General features: G+C 45.5%; 1 protein-coding gene across 1 annotated transcript in view; it reads left to right on the top strand.

Moving 5' to 3' along the window:
- Nucleotides 1-18141, top strand: part of igsf3 (immunoglobulin superfamily, member 3) — an 83325-nt gene extending 65184 nt beyond the window's left edge. The window contains exons 7-9 of the mRNA XM_030427640.1: nucleotides 8857-9267; nucleotides 11809-12255; nucleotides 13307-18141. Coding sequence (XP_030283500.1) covers nucleotides 8857-9267; nucleotides 11809-12255; nucleotides 13307-13557 — 1109 coding nt within the window. The 3' untranslated portion in view covers nucleotides 13558-18141. The remainder of the gene's footprint in view (nucleotides 1-8856; nucleotides 9268-11808; nucleotides 12256-13306) is intronic.
- Nucleotides 18142-21749: the final 3608 nt, after the last annotated feature.

Genomic DNA, 21749 nt, shown 5'->3' with positions numbered 1-21749 from the left:
CCATAGGTTACCTGCTCAATATGCATGAGCCGCCTCCACCAGCGATGTGTGCGCACATACATGCTCATGTGCATGAATGAGCCCCTTGCATGTCGTGCGCCTCTGAGAGCTTTCATATGCTTACTTTGCAAATATACAGAAGCCTACCTCACCCCCACCCCCGGCGACACAACAGCAGACCTGTTTCTCGGAAGCTTTCCAACGGTCCGTTACACCACCATCTTCTTGTCAGTGCAAAGACGCATATGTGTGTGTGTGTGCCAGACAGGAGGTTTTTGCGAATGCGGGGCCACGCTCCTCATTAAATCATTGTAGAACTTCAAAAGCGAAGGGTGAAAACTAGCACCAGAAATGGCGCCCGTGATCCTACATCCATGCATCTCAGATCAGCAGTTGGGAGAATTGGATGTTGATAAAAGCCGGACCCAAAACCAACACAGAGGCAGTCAGCCGGTCAGTGTGACGCTCTCATTAGAGCGAGGTGAGGGTTTGCCTGTAGCCCGGGCCCAGCCCAGGGCCCACTTCCTGCTCCAGACTGCATTAGCAGCACACTGCCTGTGTTCAAGTCCTCATGGGTGACATCAGGGGAGTTCACACACACACACACACACACACACACACACACACACACACACACACACACACACACACACACATATACATACAACATTTTTATGTTCCTTGTGAGGGCAGCTCGCCTCGAATCATCCACCACAGGAGTACACACACCATCATACACACCGGTGGGGGATTTTCCTCCCAGAGCAAGAGTGTAATTATCTTACAGTAGAACACGATTCAATATTAGCCCCCACAGCAGAGGATCTCCACACGCACGCACGCACGCACACAAAAACATAAACACACGGTATACAGCTCGCCATACAGTGATATTAGATTTCACCTGATTGAGTTTTCTCTTTGTCTCCTCCTGAAACGCAATAATGGCAAACACATGTTCAGCATGGCAGATCACCAGGGAAGCCTCAGCCTCTACGACACAATCTAATATCATCTACTCATAACTCGCACGCACGCACGCGCGCACACACACGCACATGCACGCTCCTCATCCCTCCCCCACACACACACACACACACACACACGCGCGCGCGCGCGCCTGGAGAAAACACCCAAAAACTAATTATGCCGAATCTTCCCTAATGGAACGGAAGTTTAGATTAATGATGGTTTTGGGAGTTCAATACGTTCTCTTTCTCATCATTAGAGTGTGCGCACGAGCACGTTTTGCGCGCACGAGGAGCGGGGATATTAAGGACGTCTGGTTATTGGCTGAGCTGGAAATGATGATGGTGATGATGATGGGTATGGGAGGGGGGGTGGAGGGGAATGAAGGGAGGGGAGGGAGCGAGGGGGGGCGGTGTCCCACTTAGAGTTTCTCCCTCATCTCTCCTTGCACACCTACGCTCGCCTGGCTACCTTTCACTCAGACGATCAAACATCATGGAGACGAAGAAATGGAAGCCTTCGCTATTTTTTTTTTTTTTTTTTGCTTATTCTTATCCGTCTTTTTGTTTTGCTCTCTCGTGGTTGGGCTTTGAGTTAGACGATATATGCCTCCTACTTTATCTTGCCCCGCTCTCTCTCTCTCTCTCTCTCTCTCTTCTCTCTCTCTCTCTCTCTCTCTCTCTCTCTCTCTCTCTCTCTCTCTCTCTCTCTCGCTCTGCGTCTCTCTCTGATAGTTCTTGAGGGTGTATTCCCATTTAATATGGGCTGGCACCAGCAGATGCCGCATGTGCCGCTCTCTTTTCATGCCAGCGAAGTACTTGCCACCCAGCCGTTATTGATAGCAGCGGCGTCGCTGCGGCGGTGATTGGAGATTTCTGCTTATCAGGGCATGGATAGGAGCTGTCTGTCTTCATTAGGGCCCGGCCTGTCGCACTCATGTCCTCCTTTCTCACTCTCGCTTCCATCTCTTGTCTCTCCACATTTTGTTCTCACTCTCCCCATAAGTCTCTTTTAATGTCTTCTTTCCCCTTCACTCGCACTTAGCTGCATGTTCCCCTCCACGCAGGCCCCCAGTTTCTTTCTCACTCTTGTGATTTTTCAATATTTTATAATTCCCTGCTCCCCTCCTCCTCCTCCCCCTGCTCCTCCTCCTCCTCTTCGTAATTCTCTCCATTATGTTTACATTTTTCTTCAAACAGCCACTTCACCATTGTCAGTTTCATAAATAATAAGGAGGTGGCAATGTGTATGTGTGCAACACACAATCTGCTTCTCCCACAGTTTAGACGAACAATTGGAGCGCGCACGCGCACGCACACGCACACACACACACACGAAGCCGCTGCGTCGTAATGGGTGATGAATGAAGAGCCTTTGAGGGGTGCACTGAAACAGAAAATAATTTCATAAGAGATTTTTGATTAATCACGTCAGTTTCAGGCACTCAAGGTCAGGCTCCTTCCTTCCCTGTGTCTTCCTCCTCACAAGAGCACACCCTTACGCCCTCGCTCTCACGCAGGCACATTTTTCTGTCAAATCCAATCCAATCTAGGCCTCATTTCCTAGTTCACTCAAATCTGCAGACACAATGAGATTCTCTGTGTTGTGTCCTCCTTCCATCCCTCTTAAGCACCTGTGTGTGTATGTGTGTGTGTGTCTGTGTCCTGCTGCTGTTATAATTGAAGTCGTAACTCAGAGCTAGCTACAGTGCTGCTGCTCCCCATGTAAATCAGAAGCTAATAGTAGGAGCGGTTCTGAATACATACACACACACACACACACACACACACGGACACGCACACACACACACTCCAGCCGGAATGACCACTGTTCTCTGAGGTTTAATGAGCATTATGTGTTTTATGCTTATTGGCAGTCCTGTTTCAAACACACACACACAAACACACGCACGGTTCAGTCTGACACGTCTTCATGCTCTCCGCTCTGTGCCAGCTTCTTTTTTGGCCCATTAATCTCACAGAGTTCCCCCTGCCATGACCCCCCCTCATCTCACCCCTCCCTCTTGCGCATCCATTTTCCCGTCGGGCCGGCCTGCATCCAGCAGTCACTTTCTTGGACAGGCAGGAGGAGGGAAAGTGCAGTCAGTGCGTCAGCGTGCTCGTACTGATGGTGGAGAATAGGAATATGTGTGTGTGTGTGTGTGGCTGTGTGGCTGTGTCTGGGTGTGTTCAAGGCTTCCGCTACGAGCACAGATCTCCATAATTAGCCCAGTCTTAATGATATTATAAGGGGAGTTGGAAAGGGGAGGAACGAGGAGTGGTAATATCCCTGTGACACAATGGGATCATAGATACATCGCAATAATTAGCATAGAAATTAGTCCCCCAGTCCGGCAGAGGAGCCGCTTCTCAGTCAGGGGAACCCCATCCCTCATTGGCTCTGACTAGCAGCCTGCTCTGATCTACGCCCGCGGTGACAGAGGTCCAGACGGGCCAGGGGAGCGCAGCATTCTGTGTGTGTTTTCTTGTTTGTAGTCACAGATGTTTGCCGGGGAGCAGCAAGCCAAAGTGAGCTGTTCCACGGGGGGTCTAAAGCCCTCAGTCCTCCTGACACGCTCGGGGTCCTGGCTGTGGATTAGCCCGTGGCTGTGCTAATGCTAATGCTAAAGGAGGAGCAGGCAGCCATTAAGACTTTAAGTCCTCTGGCGTGGAGCTTGAGAGACTGCCTGCTGCTTTTCTGAAAATCCCCCCAGGAGCATGTTCACACTTTCTGTCTTTTACATCTCTCTCATTTTTTCCAGGCTCTCACTCTCACTCCTCCGCTCTCCGTTGTGAATATATCTGCTCAGTTTGGTGATATATATCCCTAAACTCCCCTTCTTTTTCTCTCATCCTATCTTCTTTCAAAAAAAAATATCCCATCTATCTACTTTAATTCATCCCTCTCATCTCTTTATGTTTCTTTCCCTGGCCCACTCTGGCCTCGTTCAGCTAAGTGGAAGCATTGCATCTGTGGCCCAGTGGATGAGTTGTCAGCTCAGTGGTCATTACGCACATATTAGACTATATTTAAAAAGAGCCAAAATGTTAGTCGGAGACCCCACCGGCACCTCTGCTGTTCGCACTTCATTTAGGTTCCATGAATATTCATGAACCCACAGGTGAGGCCGTTGAATATTCATGTTAGTGTCAGGTGATTAGGCGGAGGGTGATCAGGAGAGACGTGGATCATGCTAACACAGAAAGAGGGGGAAGAGGTGGTGACTGGCCAAAACAGAGGTGGCGATGTTATCAGTGACAGGGGCAGTGGCAGAATCAAGTAAGTTGAGGGGCAAGGGCAGAAAATGATCTATAATATCACATTTTCTCCACTGTTCGGCCTTTATCGTGTTTGATCAACCATAGCGTGCACTTTCACCCCTCTCCATTGAGTCCAGCAGTGCAGATGTTAGAAGCGGAGATTTCAACTTTGACGCTGGGAGCCGGCCTTGTGTTAAAAGACTTCACCTGGAGCGTAAAACAGAGATGTGTAAAATGAATTGAATTTCCTCTGTAGCCGAAGAATAAAGGGTAACACTCTTTGATTTACAATTTCAGGCTGTACTCTCTCCTCCTCTGAACATTCGGCCAAGCCGTTTTCAAGCTCCTTTGAAGTTATTCTAAAAAATGTTGTTACAAGCGTGTGTGTGTGTGTGTGAGAGAGAGAGAGAGAGAGAGAGAGAGAGAGAGAGAGAGAGTGAGAGAGAGTGAGAGAGAGTGAGAGAGAGAGAGAGAGAGAGAGAGAGAGAGAGAGAGAGAGAGAGAGAGTGAGAGAGAGAGAGAGAGAGTGAGAGCTGTGGTTAGTGTGCACTGACCTGCCACAGTGGCATCCTTAGCTGTATACTTCTCCTCCCCCTGGACTCAGACTTGTTTTCATCTGCTCTGCTTCGTAGTTGTGCAGCGTGTCTTTTGGGAGTGGGGGGGGTGTAACACTCCGCTGTCTTTTCTGTCTTATCAAGACCAGGCTGCTGTTTGTAGCCTTTGTGTACTTACCTCCGCTGATAAATAAAGGGAACGAAGACAGCTTTGTCTCAGCGCTGCGCTTCCTGTAGCTATTAAACGAGACAAATTGGGCACACACGGGTAAGGGGTGAGACGAGGGTTCAATGAGCCAATTAGCGACTTCACAGATTTGTGTGCGCCGTAATGACGCTACATCCCCAGCGAAACTGCTGAAACACACAAGTATCTGTAAGAGGCACTCCGTCTGCATACTGCTCATATCATTAGATCTCTACTCTGCCGCCCAATAAAATATTTTTCAGACACGTTGCAGGGCAAGAATCCCACTTTTAATTAAATTTGATTTAATCAAGCCGTAAACAACTGGCTGCGGCCTTGTTCAGAGGAGATTTTTGTTACTGGAAGATAATCTCAATGAGGTCCTTGAAAGTATCTCAGCCATACCTCAGTGTTCATTGGAGATGGGGTTGCCCTGGTAACCGCAGAGGCAGGTGAAGTGTCGGAGAAGCTGTCGACTTTCATGCTTAAGGTTTACTTTAGAATTAAGAGCTTTTTTTTTTTTTTTTTATCTGTGCCTGATTATACAGGCAGTTATTGCCTCCTCCTTTTCCTCGTGCAGAAAATAAATTAAAAAGACAGCAAAACAGAACAAAACAAAACAAAAAAAGGAGGAGAAGGGAAGAGAGGATGTAAAATGAGCCTGCATGCACTTTCCCTCTCACTGAGGCCAGGTTTGACTGGCGCATGAACTAATGCGGAGCAGTGAGAACAAGTGTTTCCAATAATGGATTTGTCTCACTTTGTGGATGCACCCGTGAGGCTCATTAAAGAAACACAGCGGCGGAGAACATGCGATCGCACTTAAAATATGTATTGACAGGCTGACTGCTCTCACTGTTGAGGGAACGCACATACGTGGCGTGCGGCCTTGTTAACAACATACCCCGCAGCACAGTGAATCCATCCCTCATCAATACCACCCGTATACAAACGCTGCATACTTAATGGAAGTCATAAAGAATTTTTTTGGAGCTAGTTTGCCCCTGCTTGCGTCAGCAGATGCATTGATGTAACCGTGGTGGGCCGGCTGTGCTATAGTCGAAGGAAGAAACTCGCGCTCGCCGTGGGAATTGACACGTGTCCGAGGATGTGACAGGCTGGTCTGTGAAGTCGCTGTTCTCTTACTGAGACATTGCACAGCAAGAAGGATTCTGCAAGGAAGGCAGACTTTAAGGTTGTTTTGGGACATGAAAGGACAGCATTTCTCTTCCATTTATTTCCCTTCCGCGTTTCTGCCCATTGTGTGACTCTCTGTCTCTGCTTGAGTGCGTACTTAGTTATTATAACTTGTAATAGCTCATGATTCTACCTAATAGGGCTTGAATAATTAGCCTGTTTTCGCTTTGAAAAGGCATTCCTGTAAACACTGATGTGCGGTAGCAGGCCCTCAGCCCACAGTTTTTCTCCTGGCTGCGGATTCAAACTTCAAATGGGAATCGGCAGAGAATTGCTTTGTCCTGTGCCAATCCAATCCTGCATGGTTCCACTTCAGGAGGTTCGGAGGTAATTCTCCTGCAAAAAAAAAGAAAAAAAAAAAAAAATGATTGCCAGGATTCTGCAGGGCTCTGCAGTAATTCCGGATGGGAAGATTGTCAGGCTTCCTACCAAGTCTCTAGTGGGTACAGAGGCAATGATGATGACTAATTTGAGATACTAGTTCGAAATGCCGTTGCACAACTGGGTGGTCTGATGATGCCTCGCAGCCAAGCATCTTTTGACGTTCACAGACGAAAGCGTGCGTATGTGCAGTGCAAATATACAGGATCACAAACAGCCATCACACGCACAGCAATCTGTGGATAAGGGTGAGGTTGTCTGGGCAGATGGCTGCGACCCCAGGCAGTCAATCAGTCAGTCAGTCATAGAAGAGCTTAGCATGAGCTAGGAGGGTGAAACAGAGATGCAGGGGCTTGTTTAAGAATGCAAGCGAATCATAGAGATGACGAGTTATTGACAAAACCTGTTTAATTACAAGCCATAAACAGGGACATAAGATGGTCTCTAGGACAAATGTCTGTTTGTGTTTTCATTTGATAAAAGAGGCCATCGTTGTCAAATGTTAAAGGAGACCTATTATGCTTTTTCATATTTTTCCGTACCTTTAGTGTAATATCTGATCTAGTCTATGTAAAAGACCTTGAAAGCTAAAAAGACCAAAGTCCACCGGCAAATTGTCTTCTCACCCATAGAAAATACTGCTCCCGAAATGCCTCGTCAGAAGTCCCACTTTTAATTATGTGACTTTGTGACATCACACTGCGTCACCAAGCCACACATGTGCATAACGTATGCCTATATTTACGGTAAAGGTGAATCTAACTGGAAGCGGAAAACTCGCGGTCCTGGCTCAGGCGTGTGTGAGCTGACCAATCAGAGCATTCTGGGTACTCTGGAGAAGGGCCTTAAAGAGATGGGAGCCAAAACAGCACTGGACAGTATGAGAACACTGAGTTTTTTAAGTATTAAAGCACGTATACCTTTTCTAGTAGTAACCCAAAATACAATAATGAACCTGAAAATTAGTATTATATGTCTCCTTTAAAGGCTGTATAAACACAGTAATTGCATGAGACACTGCGATTAACACGCTTCTTGTGCAAATACATACCCACAAAGAGTCCTTTGTACTTGTCGTGCGCATTCACAAATCACCTGATATGTGTGTTATTTTGACAATTCTGGCAGCCATCGATCCTCTGATCCCAAAATAGGTATTCCACTCTCATTTTGCTGGGAAGAGGTGGCAAAGCGACAGTCTGCAGCTGCACGCCTGCTGCTCAAATCAATTAGAGGAATTTGTTTCCCCAAATTGGCCTCAGCCAAGAAACGAGTGTTGGCTCACTGTCAGTGTACCAACACTTGAAAGTCCTACCAATCAAATTGTTATTGCAGAGTTTAAAGATTGTTAAAGTTGCTGATATGCTCTTTGCTAAGTCTGCCAGTTCCGGTTATAGATGCTTGAAACTTCACATAATGAATACACATAAATGGGGAATAGTCAGTCAATCGTTAATCATTCAAGCTGTGGGATATTTGTCGAGTGCAGATAAATACTTATGGCCATGATTTCTTAACGCAAATCTTCACTTTCTAATGTTACACTTGTTGTTTAAGGATCTCCCGAAGTTGCACAGTGGTCTAGCTCAAGTCATGTAATGTTGAATGTAAAGTCCAGCTGCTCCCATGGCATGCAAAATGAATAATCCTCCCCTCAAGCATTTGACAGCCCTGAGTCCCTGGTAGCGGTCACACCTGATGTACCTTGCAGCTAATCCCATCCCACAACCGGCGTCACTGTAACCAATCCTGTCGGAGCACTCGGGGCAGCCTCAGCTCCTTCCTGACATCTCAGTCACACCTCTACATCATCTCCACCCTCTCCTGTCTGCTCTCTCTCTGTCCTCACTCGGCTTTGTAACCGCATTCCTTCCTCCCTCGCTTTGCTTCTCTGTCTGGCAGACTGACAGACCCCCTGCCCTGCTTTTGTCTTGTACCTTACCTAATTATATCCACAGCCCTGCGTTCCGACCCCCCCCCCCCCCCCCCGTCACCCTTGTCTCTTTACTGCTCTGCATCTTATCTTACATTTCTACTGTGATACCAACAGACCTCCCATCCTCTCAGCTTTGATTTGCCTGACATTTCAACCTTCCTCCTTCATTGGCTTTTGTCACCTGCCTCACCCACCCACACACACCACTATCTTCCCCTGCCCCGATGCCACCAGAAATAAACCCATCTACAGGTTGTCTGTCACGAAACAGAAATTGCATTGTGTACCTGTCGCCAGCGCACACATATTCCTGCACCCAAAGGAATGACTGTCTTCTCTTTCCCTTCTTCCCTACCCTCTCCTTCTCTGCAGAGAGCAAGCTGCGAGTGCAAAAGACCAACCAGTCTCGGGTGTACCTGGAGGACAGTCGTGTCAGGATCAACTGCTCCATCTCCTCCCAGACCAACCAGGACTCCCAGCATGCCGTGCTGTGGTATGTGAGGCGTGCAACCGGGTCAGAGGCCGATGAGCTCCTGCTGAGGATCGAACGCTCGGGGGCCTTCGAGTACGGCGCCTACGCAGACGAGGAGAGACTGCGGCGCCGAGTGCAGGCCGAGAGACTGTCACCTCGACTCTATGTGCTAACGCTGAACAGGGCAGAGACCAGCGACTCGGGGACATACTACTGCCTGGTGGAGGAGTGGATGAGCGACCCAGATGGAGCCTGGTATCGACTCTCCAGGGACTCCTCAGGGTTCACACAGGTTTCCGTCAGACAACCAGGTGAGCAAGCGATCAGGTGTGCTGTTTTCTTGAACAAAATGCTTATTTACTCCCCCAGCAGGGAAGCAGCTGCTGCCATTTTGGCCCCACATGCTGCTCTGCTTAAGACCAGTTGAATATTGTTAACCCTCCTCCAAATCCCCCTCACCCTGCCTCCCACATGCTAAGGGCATTGAGGACATCTGGCTCTCATGACCTTACACTGGCCCTTGGCTTAGCTCAGGTGGCAAAAAATGGGTTGAAGTCACGCCAGCCGTCATCTGCTCTGCCTGAGGGCCGAGCCTGGCTTCGACAGAAAACCTAATCCTCTTGTCCAGCACGCAAAAACATCCAAAGTGCTCGAAGCCATGAGGTACCTGCTGCCGCCCACATCCTGAGGTCCCCTCTCCTTACAGTCATCTTAGAGACCCAGCTTGTCCGATTTACAGGGATTTAGAGGCAGAAATTGAATATACTGTCCATAATTAAGGCGTATAATCACCTACAACTAAGAATTGTTGAGCTTGCCTTACTTTAGAATCAGACTATTATATCCGCAGAGGGAGTGGGTGCTCTTCTAAAAAGTCCACTATGTTTCTACAGAGGCCCAGAATGGACAAACTAAACATTGACTCGAGAGACATCTTTCACGTTCTTATAGGTCACTGTAGGGCTGAACTCAAGTACGAGTATAGTTACATAAAGGAAATGATACGTGATTACAAGTAAAACTTCTGGAATTAAGATAATACTTTGACATATAATTATTGGATACAAATGACAGACTTCAAGTTATACTCATAAAAGTGAAAGAATTACTTAAAGCGAAACTCTCACCAAAATGCAACCTAGGCTTTTTTTGTGAATATATATGAGTCAAACCTTCACCTGAACTCCACCTGTAAAGATGAACAAGTGAAGAGATGAGTTTCAGTGCTTGGTGTGATGATGTTTAATGTCTATAGTCTCACTAAGCCACTTTTTTTTTTAAGACACATAAACACTTAAAATTCACAAGTGAAGAATGTTTTTTATGTTGTACAACTAAATGTGAACATTTCTTAAGCCTGTGTTACTCACAGACCTTATATCAGGCATTTAACCGAAAACCCTTTCAAAAAGCCCATTGACTTCAAGAGGGGGGAACCAGAAGTGCAGAAATGCCAACTTATTTCTGGTTCATTCTACCTCATATCTGTTTCTCTCCTTGACTGAATTTCCCCTCACCTCATTTCATCTCAACACAAACTCGCCTCCACAATCAAACTCAGTGCCCCCAAATGCAAATAAATAACAGCTACCCATCCATCCTTGTCATACCCTTATTTGTATGAATCAATACAACACACCAGCTGAAGGTGACTTTCTGAGCTTCTTCTGCCAGGCGTCCTGTTTATAATGCAGAGTGAAATCCCTCATATGGCATCAGTCCAACTGGAATGTGAGGATCAAAATGTCTGGTCGTAAGCCAATAGGGCATGGAAAATGCTTGTATTTTTGTGTAGACAGTGAAGCTGACACTGCTTAAACAATTAATTGAGCAGCAGCAAACATACAAATCAAATGTTCTGCAATTATGGGAACCTTATATTTTGTTTGTATACAGCATTGACTCCTTTCATGAGTGAGTTGAGCTGATTAACACAAAGTTGTGTGTGGGAGCTCACCCAAGTATATTATTCATAACCATATTGGTTTTTACTTCTAATGATACATAAGATGAGTCAAATAGGCAGTATAAACATCATGGATATTCATTAAGGAGCTAAAAAATACATTCACCAAGGACGTCGTCCAGAAATCTGTTTGTCGGGGAGGAAAGATGAGGGGAGACGAGTGCCAGCACTCATTGGTTTTTTTCCCTGCCCTCCTGCTGTCCTTTCTGCTTCTCATTTTGCTTGAACAAGAAGACTGTTCCAATCTGTGTGTGTGAGAGGAGCCCAAGAGAGCCGAGTTTTTACTGCCATTTAAAAAAAAAAAAAAAGACTGCAGTGGAACTGGGTCATTGTACCACCCCTTAAGGGTTGAAACATACCCACACAGACAGACAGACAGACAGACAGGCTAGCCTTGGGGTAGGATCTAACCTGGCTGGAGAGCTGAAAGACTGCTGATAGCTGTGGGCAGCACTGTGGGATTTATTTACTTTAGCCTTTTGTGTGCACATTTTGAAAGTTTGGTGTCCCTGTTACCAGAACAATTTGAGTTTGAAGTCCAGATCAGGGCTGCAAACAGCGTTAGATCTACTGATTATTACAACTGTTTCCAGCCAGGCCGTCGTCTTTAAATTGCTCATTTTGTCTGATCAGCAGCAGATATTTAGATTTGTGTCATTCAATCATTTGAGAAAAACATTCGAAAAAAGGAAATTAATTGATTCTTGAATCCATTAAACGTCATCACATCACTGGTTTGAATAGATCCTTGAAAAGCTTTCGTTTTAGCATCGTTGAAACCTGTGTATTCTGCTGCTAGGCCCTAACAAATACTGCACAATTCAAATCATACCGACTTTTGATGCCCTCGTCTGTTCCTCTTTCTTATCTTCTTCCACCTCTGCAGAGGTTCGATTGCAGGTGGAGGAACAGGAGTCAAACGTGACCGTGGAAGAGTCTGGCTCCATCCGACTGGGCTGTAGCATCCCATCCCAGTCGTCCCGAGACTCCCGCTTCTCCGTCTCCTGGTACGTGGAGCGCCCTGAGGACGAGGACGATGGTGACCAGCCGGCTGAGGAGGACAGAGAGCGGGAGTGCGTGTTCTCCATCGGCCATGACGCCGTCTTCGGCAATGGAAACTGCAGCCCCAGAGACGAGGTGGGGCCAAATTCCCGCTTGCAGTTTGAGAGAACGACCTCGGAGCTGTACAGCCTGACCATTCAGGGAGCGCGGCCGACAGACGCAGGCCGATACTACTGCCACGTGGAGGAGTGGCTCCTCAACCCCCGCAATGCGTGGTACCGCCTGACGACCAACAACTCTGGGTTCACTTTCGTCAATGTGCTGCAACAAGGTAAGTCTTTAATTAACCGAATCCTTTGAGCTTCTCTGAATGTAGGTGAAAATGAACACTGTGACAAACCTATACTTGCATCAAAGGCTGTCTTCTGATATTATACTGCCAGCTGAAGACAGGTGATGCTTTTCACAGATAGCACAAGCTGTAATTAACTGCTGCTTCTGTGGATGCTTCATCTCATAGCATATATATTGTCATATTGCCCAACCCTAATATGTCCTTTTTGTTACAGTACATATAATGAGAGGATATTATAGGCCAATTACGGAGCTATATGTGTCATCCGTGCCTTGGATCATCTGGCTTCCCCACTTGCAGCATTTGTTTTGAAGACAGGAGGAAGCCCAGTTAAAAGCAGAGCCACAGATTGCCTCCCACTGTTTAACATTAAAGTCGAGTGTATAACTGTGTCAGTGGCAGTGCTTGGATCTCAGGATGTCAAATAGATTCATTCAGCATTCTCAACAACTAGATACATTTAATTAATCCACATAATGAAAGAGTCAGGAAAAACAGGGGGCCTCATTTCAGAAGAAAAAAAACAATCCTAACTGCTTGTCCTATCTTACATGACAAAGATGGAAAGAATCCTTATCTCAGACCTTGTGTCTTATCTTCAGAAATCCTAACTTGAACTCTTAACTCGGTTCTTCAGCAGGCACTCATCCCGTCATGCCTGTATCTATGTTTAGAATGTACAACAGACTGTCTGTATCCATGACAACAGCTGTCTCACCTCACGTGTCACTGGCTAGACAGATGTTCAGTTTTAGTCGGGGATAAAAATCATTTCTGTGCAGGAGCAGATATATACCTAATAATCCATGCACCTGGGAATTTAACAGGCTTACACTGTGGTAAGCTTCTCCAACAGGGTAACAACTTTATTAGCTTTGCCAACAGGCTAGCAATGGTGTTAGCCTCTCCAACAGGCTAGTACTGGTGTAAAAACGTTAAGTAAGACAGTCGTTTTTTTTCCATGAAGGCTTTGCATCTGTGAAAAGCTTTGTCACTCTTTGAAAATGTGTCTGTTCTCTGTCCACAGCGTCCACTGTCCAGTCAGTGGTGTGCTCCAATGAATCCCTCTTTTACTTCGTCTTCTTCTACCCTTTCCCAATCTTCGGCATCCTCCTCATCGCCGTGCTGCTGGTGCGCTACAAGGGCCGCAGCAACAGCAAGAGCCAAGAGGGCAAGAACGGCGCCCCCCTCCTGTGGATTAAAGAACCTCACCTCAGTTACTCGCCCACCTGTCTGGACCCACCCGCGCTCAGCCTACACCCCGGCTCCGTCGACTAAGCGAGGTCCCCTCCTACCTATGCCTCGTGCACATTGCGGATTTCAGCCAACACAATGCCAGGGAGCAGATCTGGACTCCACCTTCAGACCTTACTGTCGTTCACTGCTGTGTTGAATTAGTCAATCAGTTTCCTACCCTGGTGGCTGCCTGTTTTATGTTAACAACGGTGTGTGTTTTGGTGTGTGTGTGGGTGTGGGCGTGTGTGTGTGCGTGGATTAGAATGGGTGTGCCATGTTAGCACGAATAATCGAGTGTGACGGTCAAGAGAGTATCATGAGCCGCTCTCTCATTTTTTTTTGTTTGTTTTCCGTGAAACTTACTCTCATAGCTGCATTTTGATTTTAATTGCTCTGAATACTTGTCTATTTTTCAAAAGAGAAAAAAAAAAAAAAAAAAAGAAAGACGCGCACATTGAGATCACCGGCCAATCCGGGAAGGACATTTAAGAGAGGGAACTCTATAATCGACTCCAGCGCTGAGTGGATGCCAAAAAAAGTCTCCGCACTGATCCAAGAGCAGCCACAGCCTGGCCCACTATGTTGGTTGCCATAGTGATTCTCTGCGCCCACTGACTCCGTAGCTGACGACTTGGTTGCCAGCCTGCATAGAGACAAAGGCAAGGACACACAAGTCTGTGTCCCGACTGAGGATGTGTGTATGTGTGTTTGGCCCACCTGCCTCCACAATGAATTTGCCTTGGCAGACAGAAACAGGTCCTCGTGCGCCACTTAAACACTGCCAGACACTCTGGCCTTAGTGAGAGACTGCCCCGCTCTTCTCCTCTCTTCTCCTCCATCTCTGAAAAAGAGGCAGCGAGACAGAGAGAGAGAGAAAAAGAGAGGGAGGAACGTGGAAACGATGGAGATTGAATGAACAGTCCTCTCCTGCTGAACATATACATACACTGACATATGGGATTTATTTTGTTTTTTTTCCTGTGCCAAGACCTCCTCATTCCCACTCTGTCCTCTGCAGCTAATGTGTGAAGTTTTAACCGGGGTGGGGGGGTGGATGGGATTGGTTCTGAGGCAGATTGTAAATAATGTCTGCCCACTTCCTGCTGTGGGTTTATGGGCCTTGTGGGCAAAATGGGCAATTTCTACACTCACGTTGAATCAGTTGAATTGTCCTGCTTAAATCACACAGTGGAGGCTATTGACTGACCTTTTTCTGCACATTGCTTTATGTTGCCCAGTATGACCACTCCTGTCCTGTCTTTAAAAAGATTATCAGCAGATTAGTTTAAAAGCGATGATTTGTTAAGATTACCAATGTGTGGATGTGTCGTGAAACACTCTAAAAATATAATCTGCACATTATAAGAAAACAATTTGACGGGCATGGGCACATGTTTGACTTCTGTGTTTATTTTAAAGATTTTTCTATTTATTGTTTTATACTACTTTGCATAGCTTTGTAAGATTTTCTTTTTTTTTTCCTTTTTTGCTTTGAAATTCTCTAAGAACTGTGCTGCTTGTGTTGCCAGGCAACTGCACCAAGCAGATTATGTCGATAGCCTGTGTGTTGGCAATGTGGTAGATGTAGAAATGCTAGATTTGTCCTGCGCATTGCAGTCCGTAGCATTTCATACCAGATTGTCAAGTTTGGTCAGTGTCAGAACACTGTATATCTATACCTATAATGAAAATTACCTGTGGCTTTACATGTACAATAGTTGAACAGACGAGTCACACAAATCAATTCACTTAATGCTTTTCGCTTGAGTCGCGTTTATTTAGTGAAATGTGATGTAACACCTAGGTAGGATGTTTGATCAAAGACAACTGACGCCGAACTGTCTTCTATCTAATTGTGGATTCCAGCTGAAGGCCGTCATCCTCGGCTCCCCTGACTCAAGGCAGAAGGGTTGAAAAATCTGTGTCACCTTCCCTGGAATGCAACTGCCGGGAGAGAGGTGTGAAATCCTCCAGCCGACCTGGTCCGAACCCTTTCACTGCCAGACTGGACATGGAAACTCTTGAATAAACTTGACATCGTTGTCTCAATCGTGTCAACATGTATATTGCATGACAATACTGAAGGAGGAATTTTGATGTTTTGTAAACTTTGAACTCTTTGAGCATTGTGTTTGTGTGACAGAGCAGTGCCCAAACCCCCTCCCACCTACACCCCGACATCCTGAACTGAGAGTCGACACAAAGCCCCCCCCCGATCCCCCTTTCGTCATTTACAATATCTGACTGCCAATTCCAGATGCCCTTTGAACCTGTGAAGTAATCTATTTCAAGAATGGGTGTTGTGGAGATTGTGTTTGATATTATTGCTCATATTTGTCTTTTTAATGCTTTGCTTTTATGCAGCACTTCATTAAACAGATTTATGTCAAAAAAAAGAAGCCAAACGTTACGTAACCTGATACTGACACAAACTTTCTGAGATTTCAGCCTCCTTTGCTGTTCTTCAAGGTAAACAGTCCACTACAAGTGGACCACACTATTCCAGGTGGTGATTTTTAGTCGACGGAGTTACACATTCAGCTACAAGTAAAAAAAAAAAAGGCCCATTGATTAGCTGCCCGACTGCTCGTTATAACCCCTGTGTTTACAAGTGTTCCCACGAAAGTGATATCGATGTGGATAAAGTAACCTTTAGCAGAGAACTGGGACAGTGTGCGCATCGAATCTCAGCTGGGTTCAAGGTGGCAAACAAAAGCAGCTCACAATGGAAAAAGATGAGTGGTCCACACACTGAATATTGCAAGCTCTCGAGGGGTTGATGAGGCAACGCTTTGGCCATGTGAGAGAAAAACGGAAAATGACAACTCCAGAATAAGAACACATGACTTGTAAAACTCCTTAAAGAGGAAGAAGAAACAATCCACTGTATAGAATCCATTAGCTCACATGTTCAGAAGCCTTCAACGATCACGGGTCAAACAAGTGATTTCCTCCAATTTCCCCTGATAACAAGTGACTTGTGTCAACACCACGGTATGATGTGTTTTCCTGAGAAATCAAAATCATTTGCCACAACAAAATTACTTTATTAGATTTATAAAAATGGACCACACACTGCTCTGTGGGGTGGGTTTTGGGAGTTTTTAAGCAAACTAAATTAACTTTATATTACTGCTAATAATGGATACTCCTCGACATTTTCAGCTTCACTCTCAGTTGCTTCACTTGATCCCATGTATGAATGCCGGCATGGCGTCCTGATCTATAAACATTAGGCTATAAGTAATAAGAGGGAACAATCTTTTGTTTTCCTGTGATAACGCATTCATTTATCTTGCTATCACAGGATTACAAAACAAATTTTCTCGAGATCTTGAGAAAATAATCTTGTTACCTTGGGATAACAAAGCTTGTTTTCTCAAGATGTGAAGAAAATGATCTTATTGTTTCTGGGAAACATTTAATATTTTGTGAAAATAAGTAACTTTGATCTCAAGAAAACAAATAAAATTAGACTTATCCCGGGAAAACGGAGGAAATTATATGGGGCTTCCGAGCAAATGGCAACTATGCTAACACTGGCTAATAGCCTATGATGAATACATACCGTGTACTGTATAATACACATTTCTTTTTTACAAATGTACAATAATGTGATTGGGCACAACAAAAAAAGTATGTAAATAGTCTGTTGGGGGAGTAGTCATGATCTCTGTAAATATGGCCGCTTTTCCTCACACATGGGCGTTTGCCTAACACACCTGTGGTCAACATGTTGTCTCATTAATATTTAGTGTGCAGACTACCTCTCGTTCATCATTATAAACAGTCTCTGTCTCTGCTGTTGATATTTGCTGTGGCCTGCTACTGCAAGTCTGAGGTGTGTATATATATCAAAGACTGCAAGAAAGCCCTTCTGTACGATCACCAGGAATAATTGATGGAGCCACTGGAAATGTCTTATGCGCTTTGACAGTAATGGCTGCATATCTTATTGACTCGCATTTGCATTGGCAGTAAACGCTAATAGGGAGCTGATTTTCATTTTTTTTCACGAGCAAAACTACCGGAGCTTGTTTTGTCGGTTGAATGATTGCCTTTTATAAATCTTGAACATTTCCAGAGAAGCAGGTTGTGTAAACGGTGCCACTGAACAGCTGCTCCAGCTTCAGTGTGTAAATCACGTTACCCGAGACCTAATTCACGAAAAAAATGAATTTAATCTTTTCTAGACTTGAGCCAGGAAGTGTGCAGGGCGAAGTCGCGGCGTGTGACGTCACTGCGCTGCCATCGCCATCGGAGCAGTACAGTGGAACTGTGAACGGTGTGCTCTGTGGTGATAAATGAATACCATCCACAGCTGCCTCCCGAGATCCCTCCAGACGTTCTCACAGTGTTGTAGCTGCATTTTCTTTTTTGAGGGCTGCATGTGTTGGCTGTGTGCTGGCTCCTGACTTTAGCTGTATAATAGTTTGTGGTGATGTTTTCAGTTCAGCCAGTGATGCTTTATTTTCAGTGATGTATTTTTATATGACCATGTTTTTTTTTTTATTTGTTTGTTTCTTTTTTTCATTTTGTTACTCTTATCAACTAGTTGCCATCGTGACCATTTAAAAAAGGCACTTTGCTATTGTCAGTCTATTGCAATAAAATACATTCAGTGCATCCTCCTGTTTTCCTTTCAGCCACATGCGTTTTGCACTTAATTATTCGCACCCTTGAGCGAAAATAAGCGGATGCAAATAAAGTGTCTTGATTGTTTATCCTCAAGATCGTGCCTTTAAAATATTCACGAGAGTCAAGCCTTTTTAAGTGAAGGACCGCGACTGACAGAAACATCCTTATCATATGTGTGGCCACGATTATTTGCAGCCCTAATTGAATATTTTTCTGCAGCCTTCCTTTGCCATAATAACACCTTCAAGTCTTCTCCTTTAATGCGTGATGAGGTACATGGCACAGGATCTGAGACCTTCCCTCTACAAAGAACCTTCAGATCCCGAGGTAAGCACCCTTGGACTCCTCATTAGCTTATCCTGCGGGTTTTCTATGGCGCTTATGTCGGGGGACTGTGATGGCCATGGCACTACCTTTATTCTGTTGTCTCTGGAAGTACTTTTGTGTAGATTGTGAGGTCCACTTCAGATCCTCGTCCTGCCTGAAAATCCAACCATGGCTCATTTTAACCTTCCTCGTTAGGCGGTGTTTAATACCTGCTGCTATTTGGAGGAGTCCATGATACCGCGGCTGCAGCCCAATAGTCAAAAGACAACCACCTCCTGTCTTTCACCCAACAGTTTTTTCCTCGGCCTCGAAAAACATCATGAGGTCGAGGTCAATGCGCACTCCGTGAAGTATGTTACATATCTGCCGCTGCGCAGAGGATTGCGGGTCAGAATAGCCAGAAAAGCAGCTGGCTGGCTTGCATACTGCAAAGTGCGACCAGGTGCAGTAGGGCACCCTGGTATTTTTGACATACTGCATTTCACGTACTTCACATTGGGACATGCCAAAACCTTTTCTGACGTACTGAATAGCGCGTTAATATTGAAATGCAGGATGTCTAAGGGAATTGGGCCTGTGTCATCCCATATTTATACCCCAGTCAAACAGGAAGTCATGGTAGAGCGATGAGGAGTTCCTAATCAGACAAACGAACCACAAGGTGTCAAATATGAAGACGATGATGTAAATATTCTTCAGTAGATTTTAATGACATGATTCTTTCAATAATTGTGGCACAAGCATTTCGAGAGAGAAATGTTTGACTTAATTTGTTTTTTTTTTCTTGCGTTAATTTCACTCCAATAACATTTTTGTGAATATTTTGAGTGAAAGACTGAGAGGATGAACCCCAAAGAGGTGTTTTCACAGACTGTTTTGCTCATGTTCACTAAGAGTGCCAATAATTCCAGAGGGCAGCATTGGAAATGAAAACAACATATCGATACCAGCGCCTTTACCAACCATCGAGTTCTGCTCTAACCATAAACTCAAGGTTAATGCCCTGTGGGCAGCGGGGTCTTGTAGAGTCGGCGTGGGCTTTCAACCTCTGAGCCTCTCGACAGCGTAAAGGTTTATTTACTCTGCATGTTCAGTGTGTGTGTGTGTGTGTGTGTCAGAGTTAGGAAAAGAGAAGGAGCAGGTCAGCATGTCAGAGGATAAATGATGCTCAGAGGGCCTCCTGCAAGTTAACCAGGCACTTTTTTGACAGCCTCAGCAAATCACATCTCACCATTCATAAGTCATCCAATGCAGATGGACTCTCTCTCTCTCTATCACACACACACAAACATAACTCCAAAGCTGTAAACTGCCATCCTCCACCGGTCCATGCCATTCGTAAACTTCTCTCCAGCTCCTTCTCCCATGAATTCATATTAATGCACACATACCCAATGAAGCCAGGAACAAATGCTGCCACCCGTGCCATAAATCACTGTGACATAAAGGGAAAACAGCATTCACTGCAACGAAAATCATAGTCTGGTGTGTTTGCTTGTGGAGTCACTGGATCGTTTTCAGGGCGCTGTGATGCGTGCAGGTTCACCCTGCGAGAGCTTTTGGTCGCCTCTTGACAAAACAATCAGTCTTGACTGTAAGAGCCCCCACATCCGGAGATCTATTGATGCTCCTGGCACTGATAGCGGGCACACTGATATTGCTGATGTTATTGTCAGCCAACTCGGTTGCAGCTTCACAGGATGCAACAACACTGAATCCTCCGCCTTTGAGCACTATCTTCCTGTCCCACTTTCCCCCTGAATTTTTTTGTTCTCAGTCTCCATTTTTCTCAAGTGCACATACGCCCTATGAGGAAAGATCTGTTTTGCATAAAAGTAAGTAAAAAGGCGACGCTCACAAATCCATAGTCCTCGCCGAGGATGCAGACACCGGAGGGCACACATGGACAGACAGTACTTAACGATCCAGAGCGGCGGGGCAGCATTCAGGCAAATAGATTATGATTTATCGCCAGTGAGGGGGGAAGCGCTGAAGAGAATGCAAAGACGGGACATTTCTTCTCATGCATGTCATTGGATTCATCATGGCCAAGGACAGAGAGAGAAAACCATGAAGATTGGTGCAGATGAACATCATACAGGTGTGAATAACCAAAGAGAAAGCTCAGCATCCACTATCTATATGCAGGACGGATGTGTTGGTCTATTCCGAGAAGTGAAGACATAAGGAGCCACAGTATCAACAGCTTGCCGAGTGTGACTGGTCTTCTGAGGCATGTGCACAGCTTGTTGCAGTCACCTTTGTATACCACTCTGTTTCACGCAGTGTGACTCACTGTGATGTAAGTGTGAGTCAGAACAGTGAGAAATCTTGGTAATACAAGAACTCGTGATGTCGTGTGGAGGTTTAGCCTCTTGTTTGTTCGAGTAAAGCGGAAACGTGCCTGAGAACAGTCGGAGGAGATGGGCGAACTACCTGCACCGCTAAAAATAGCACTACAATCTGCTATTGATGTATCAGCAGCAGCCGGCGGTCTCTAACAGCGGTGTAAATTCTGCTTGAAAAATTAAACAGTTTGGTCCATGGGAGAAAATGTGAGGACGTTGCTCGCGATCGTCGCGGGCCGATCACATGACTCGCCTGCCGCACAAAACACACAAGACACCTACCGACAGCCAAACAACAAAAACACTGAGGGTCCCACATCATTCATTATGGATTAAAAACATGCACAAATTTACAAACACGCAAACTGACACGCACGCTGGAATATTCTCATCTCATCCATAATTGATAAGCACTAAAACCGTGTGTGCACTTCCACTGGCTCTGCCTGAGACGGAGTAAACTGATGCTAAGGTTGCTACTAGGCAACGTTCCCCTGGGACCGCTGCATTTAGTCTCTCTATTCTCTGAGGGCCCGTGGAAGCCCGGAGAATCAGCTGCAGAGCTAATTAACTGTTCCAGGCATTCGTTGTTTTATTTGTTTTGTTCAGAATTTAAATGAGCATTTAAATACCTGGTAGGTGGGATGACCTTGCGAGTAAGCCTATTTTAGAATTTATGAGGAAATTGTTCCCCAGGCCTATTTCTCTTGACCTTTCCTACTCAGGCTAATCTCAAGATTGGTCGCATGCAGGACTTTTCACTATCGTGAAAGGGTAAACAGGAGTGGATGGAGGAGACATACTAGTCCTGAGGCATTTTTCCAACAAGCCTTGGGAGTTGACAGACAGTGAGGTTGGAGCAGTGTGTTAAAAAAATTAGTAGATTAGTTGATTGATGTAGCACGCCAATGGTCACCAACC

Source organism: Sparus aurata, chromosome 9 (genome assembly GCF_900880675.1).
Source record: "Sparus aurata chromosome 9, fSpaAur1.1, whole genome shotgun sequence".
NCBI classification, from domain to species: domain Eukaryota; kingdom Metazoa; phylum Chordata; class Actinopteri; order Spariformes; family Sparidae; genus Sparus; species Sparus aurata.
The sequence above is the reverse complement of the archived record's forward strand: the minus strand, read 5'-3'. Positions and strand labels throughout refer to the sequence as shown.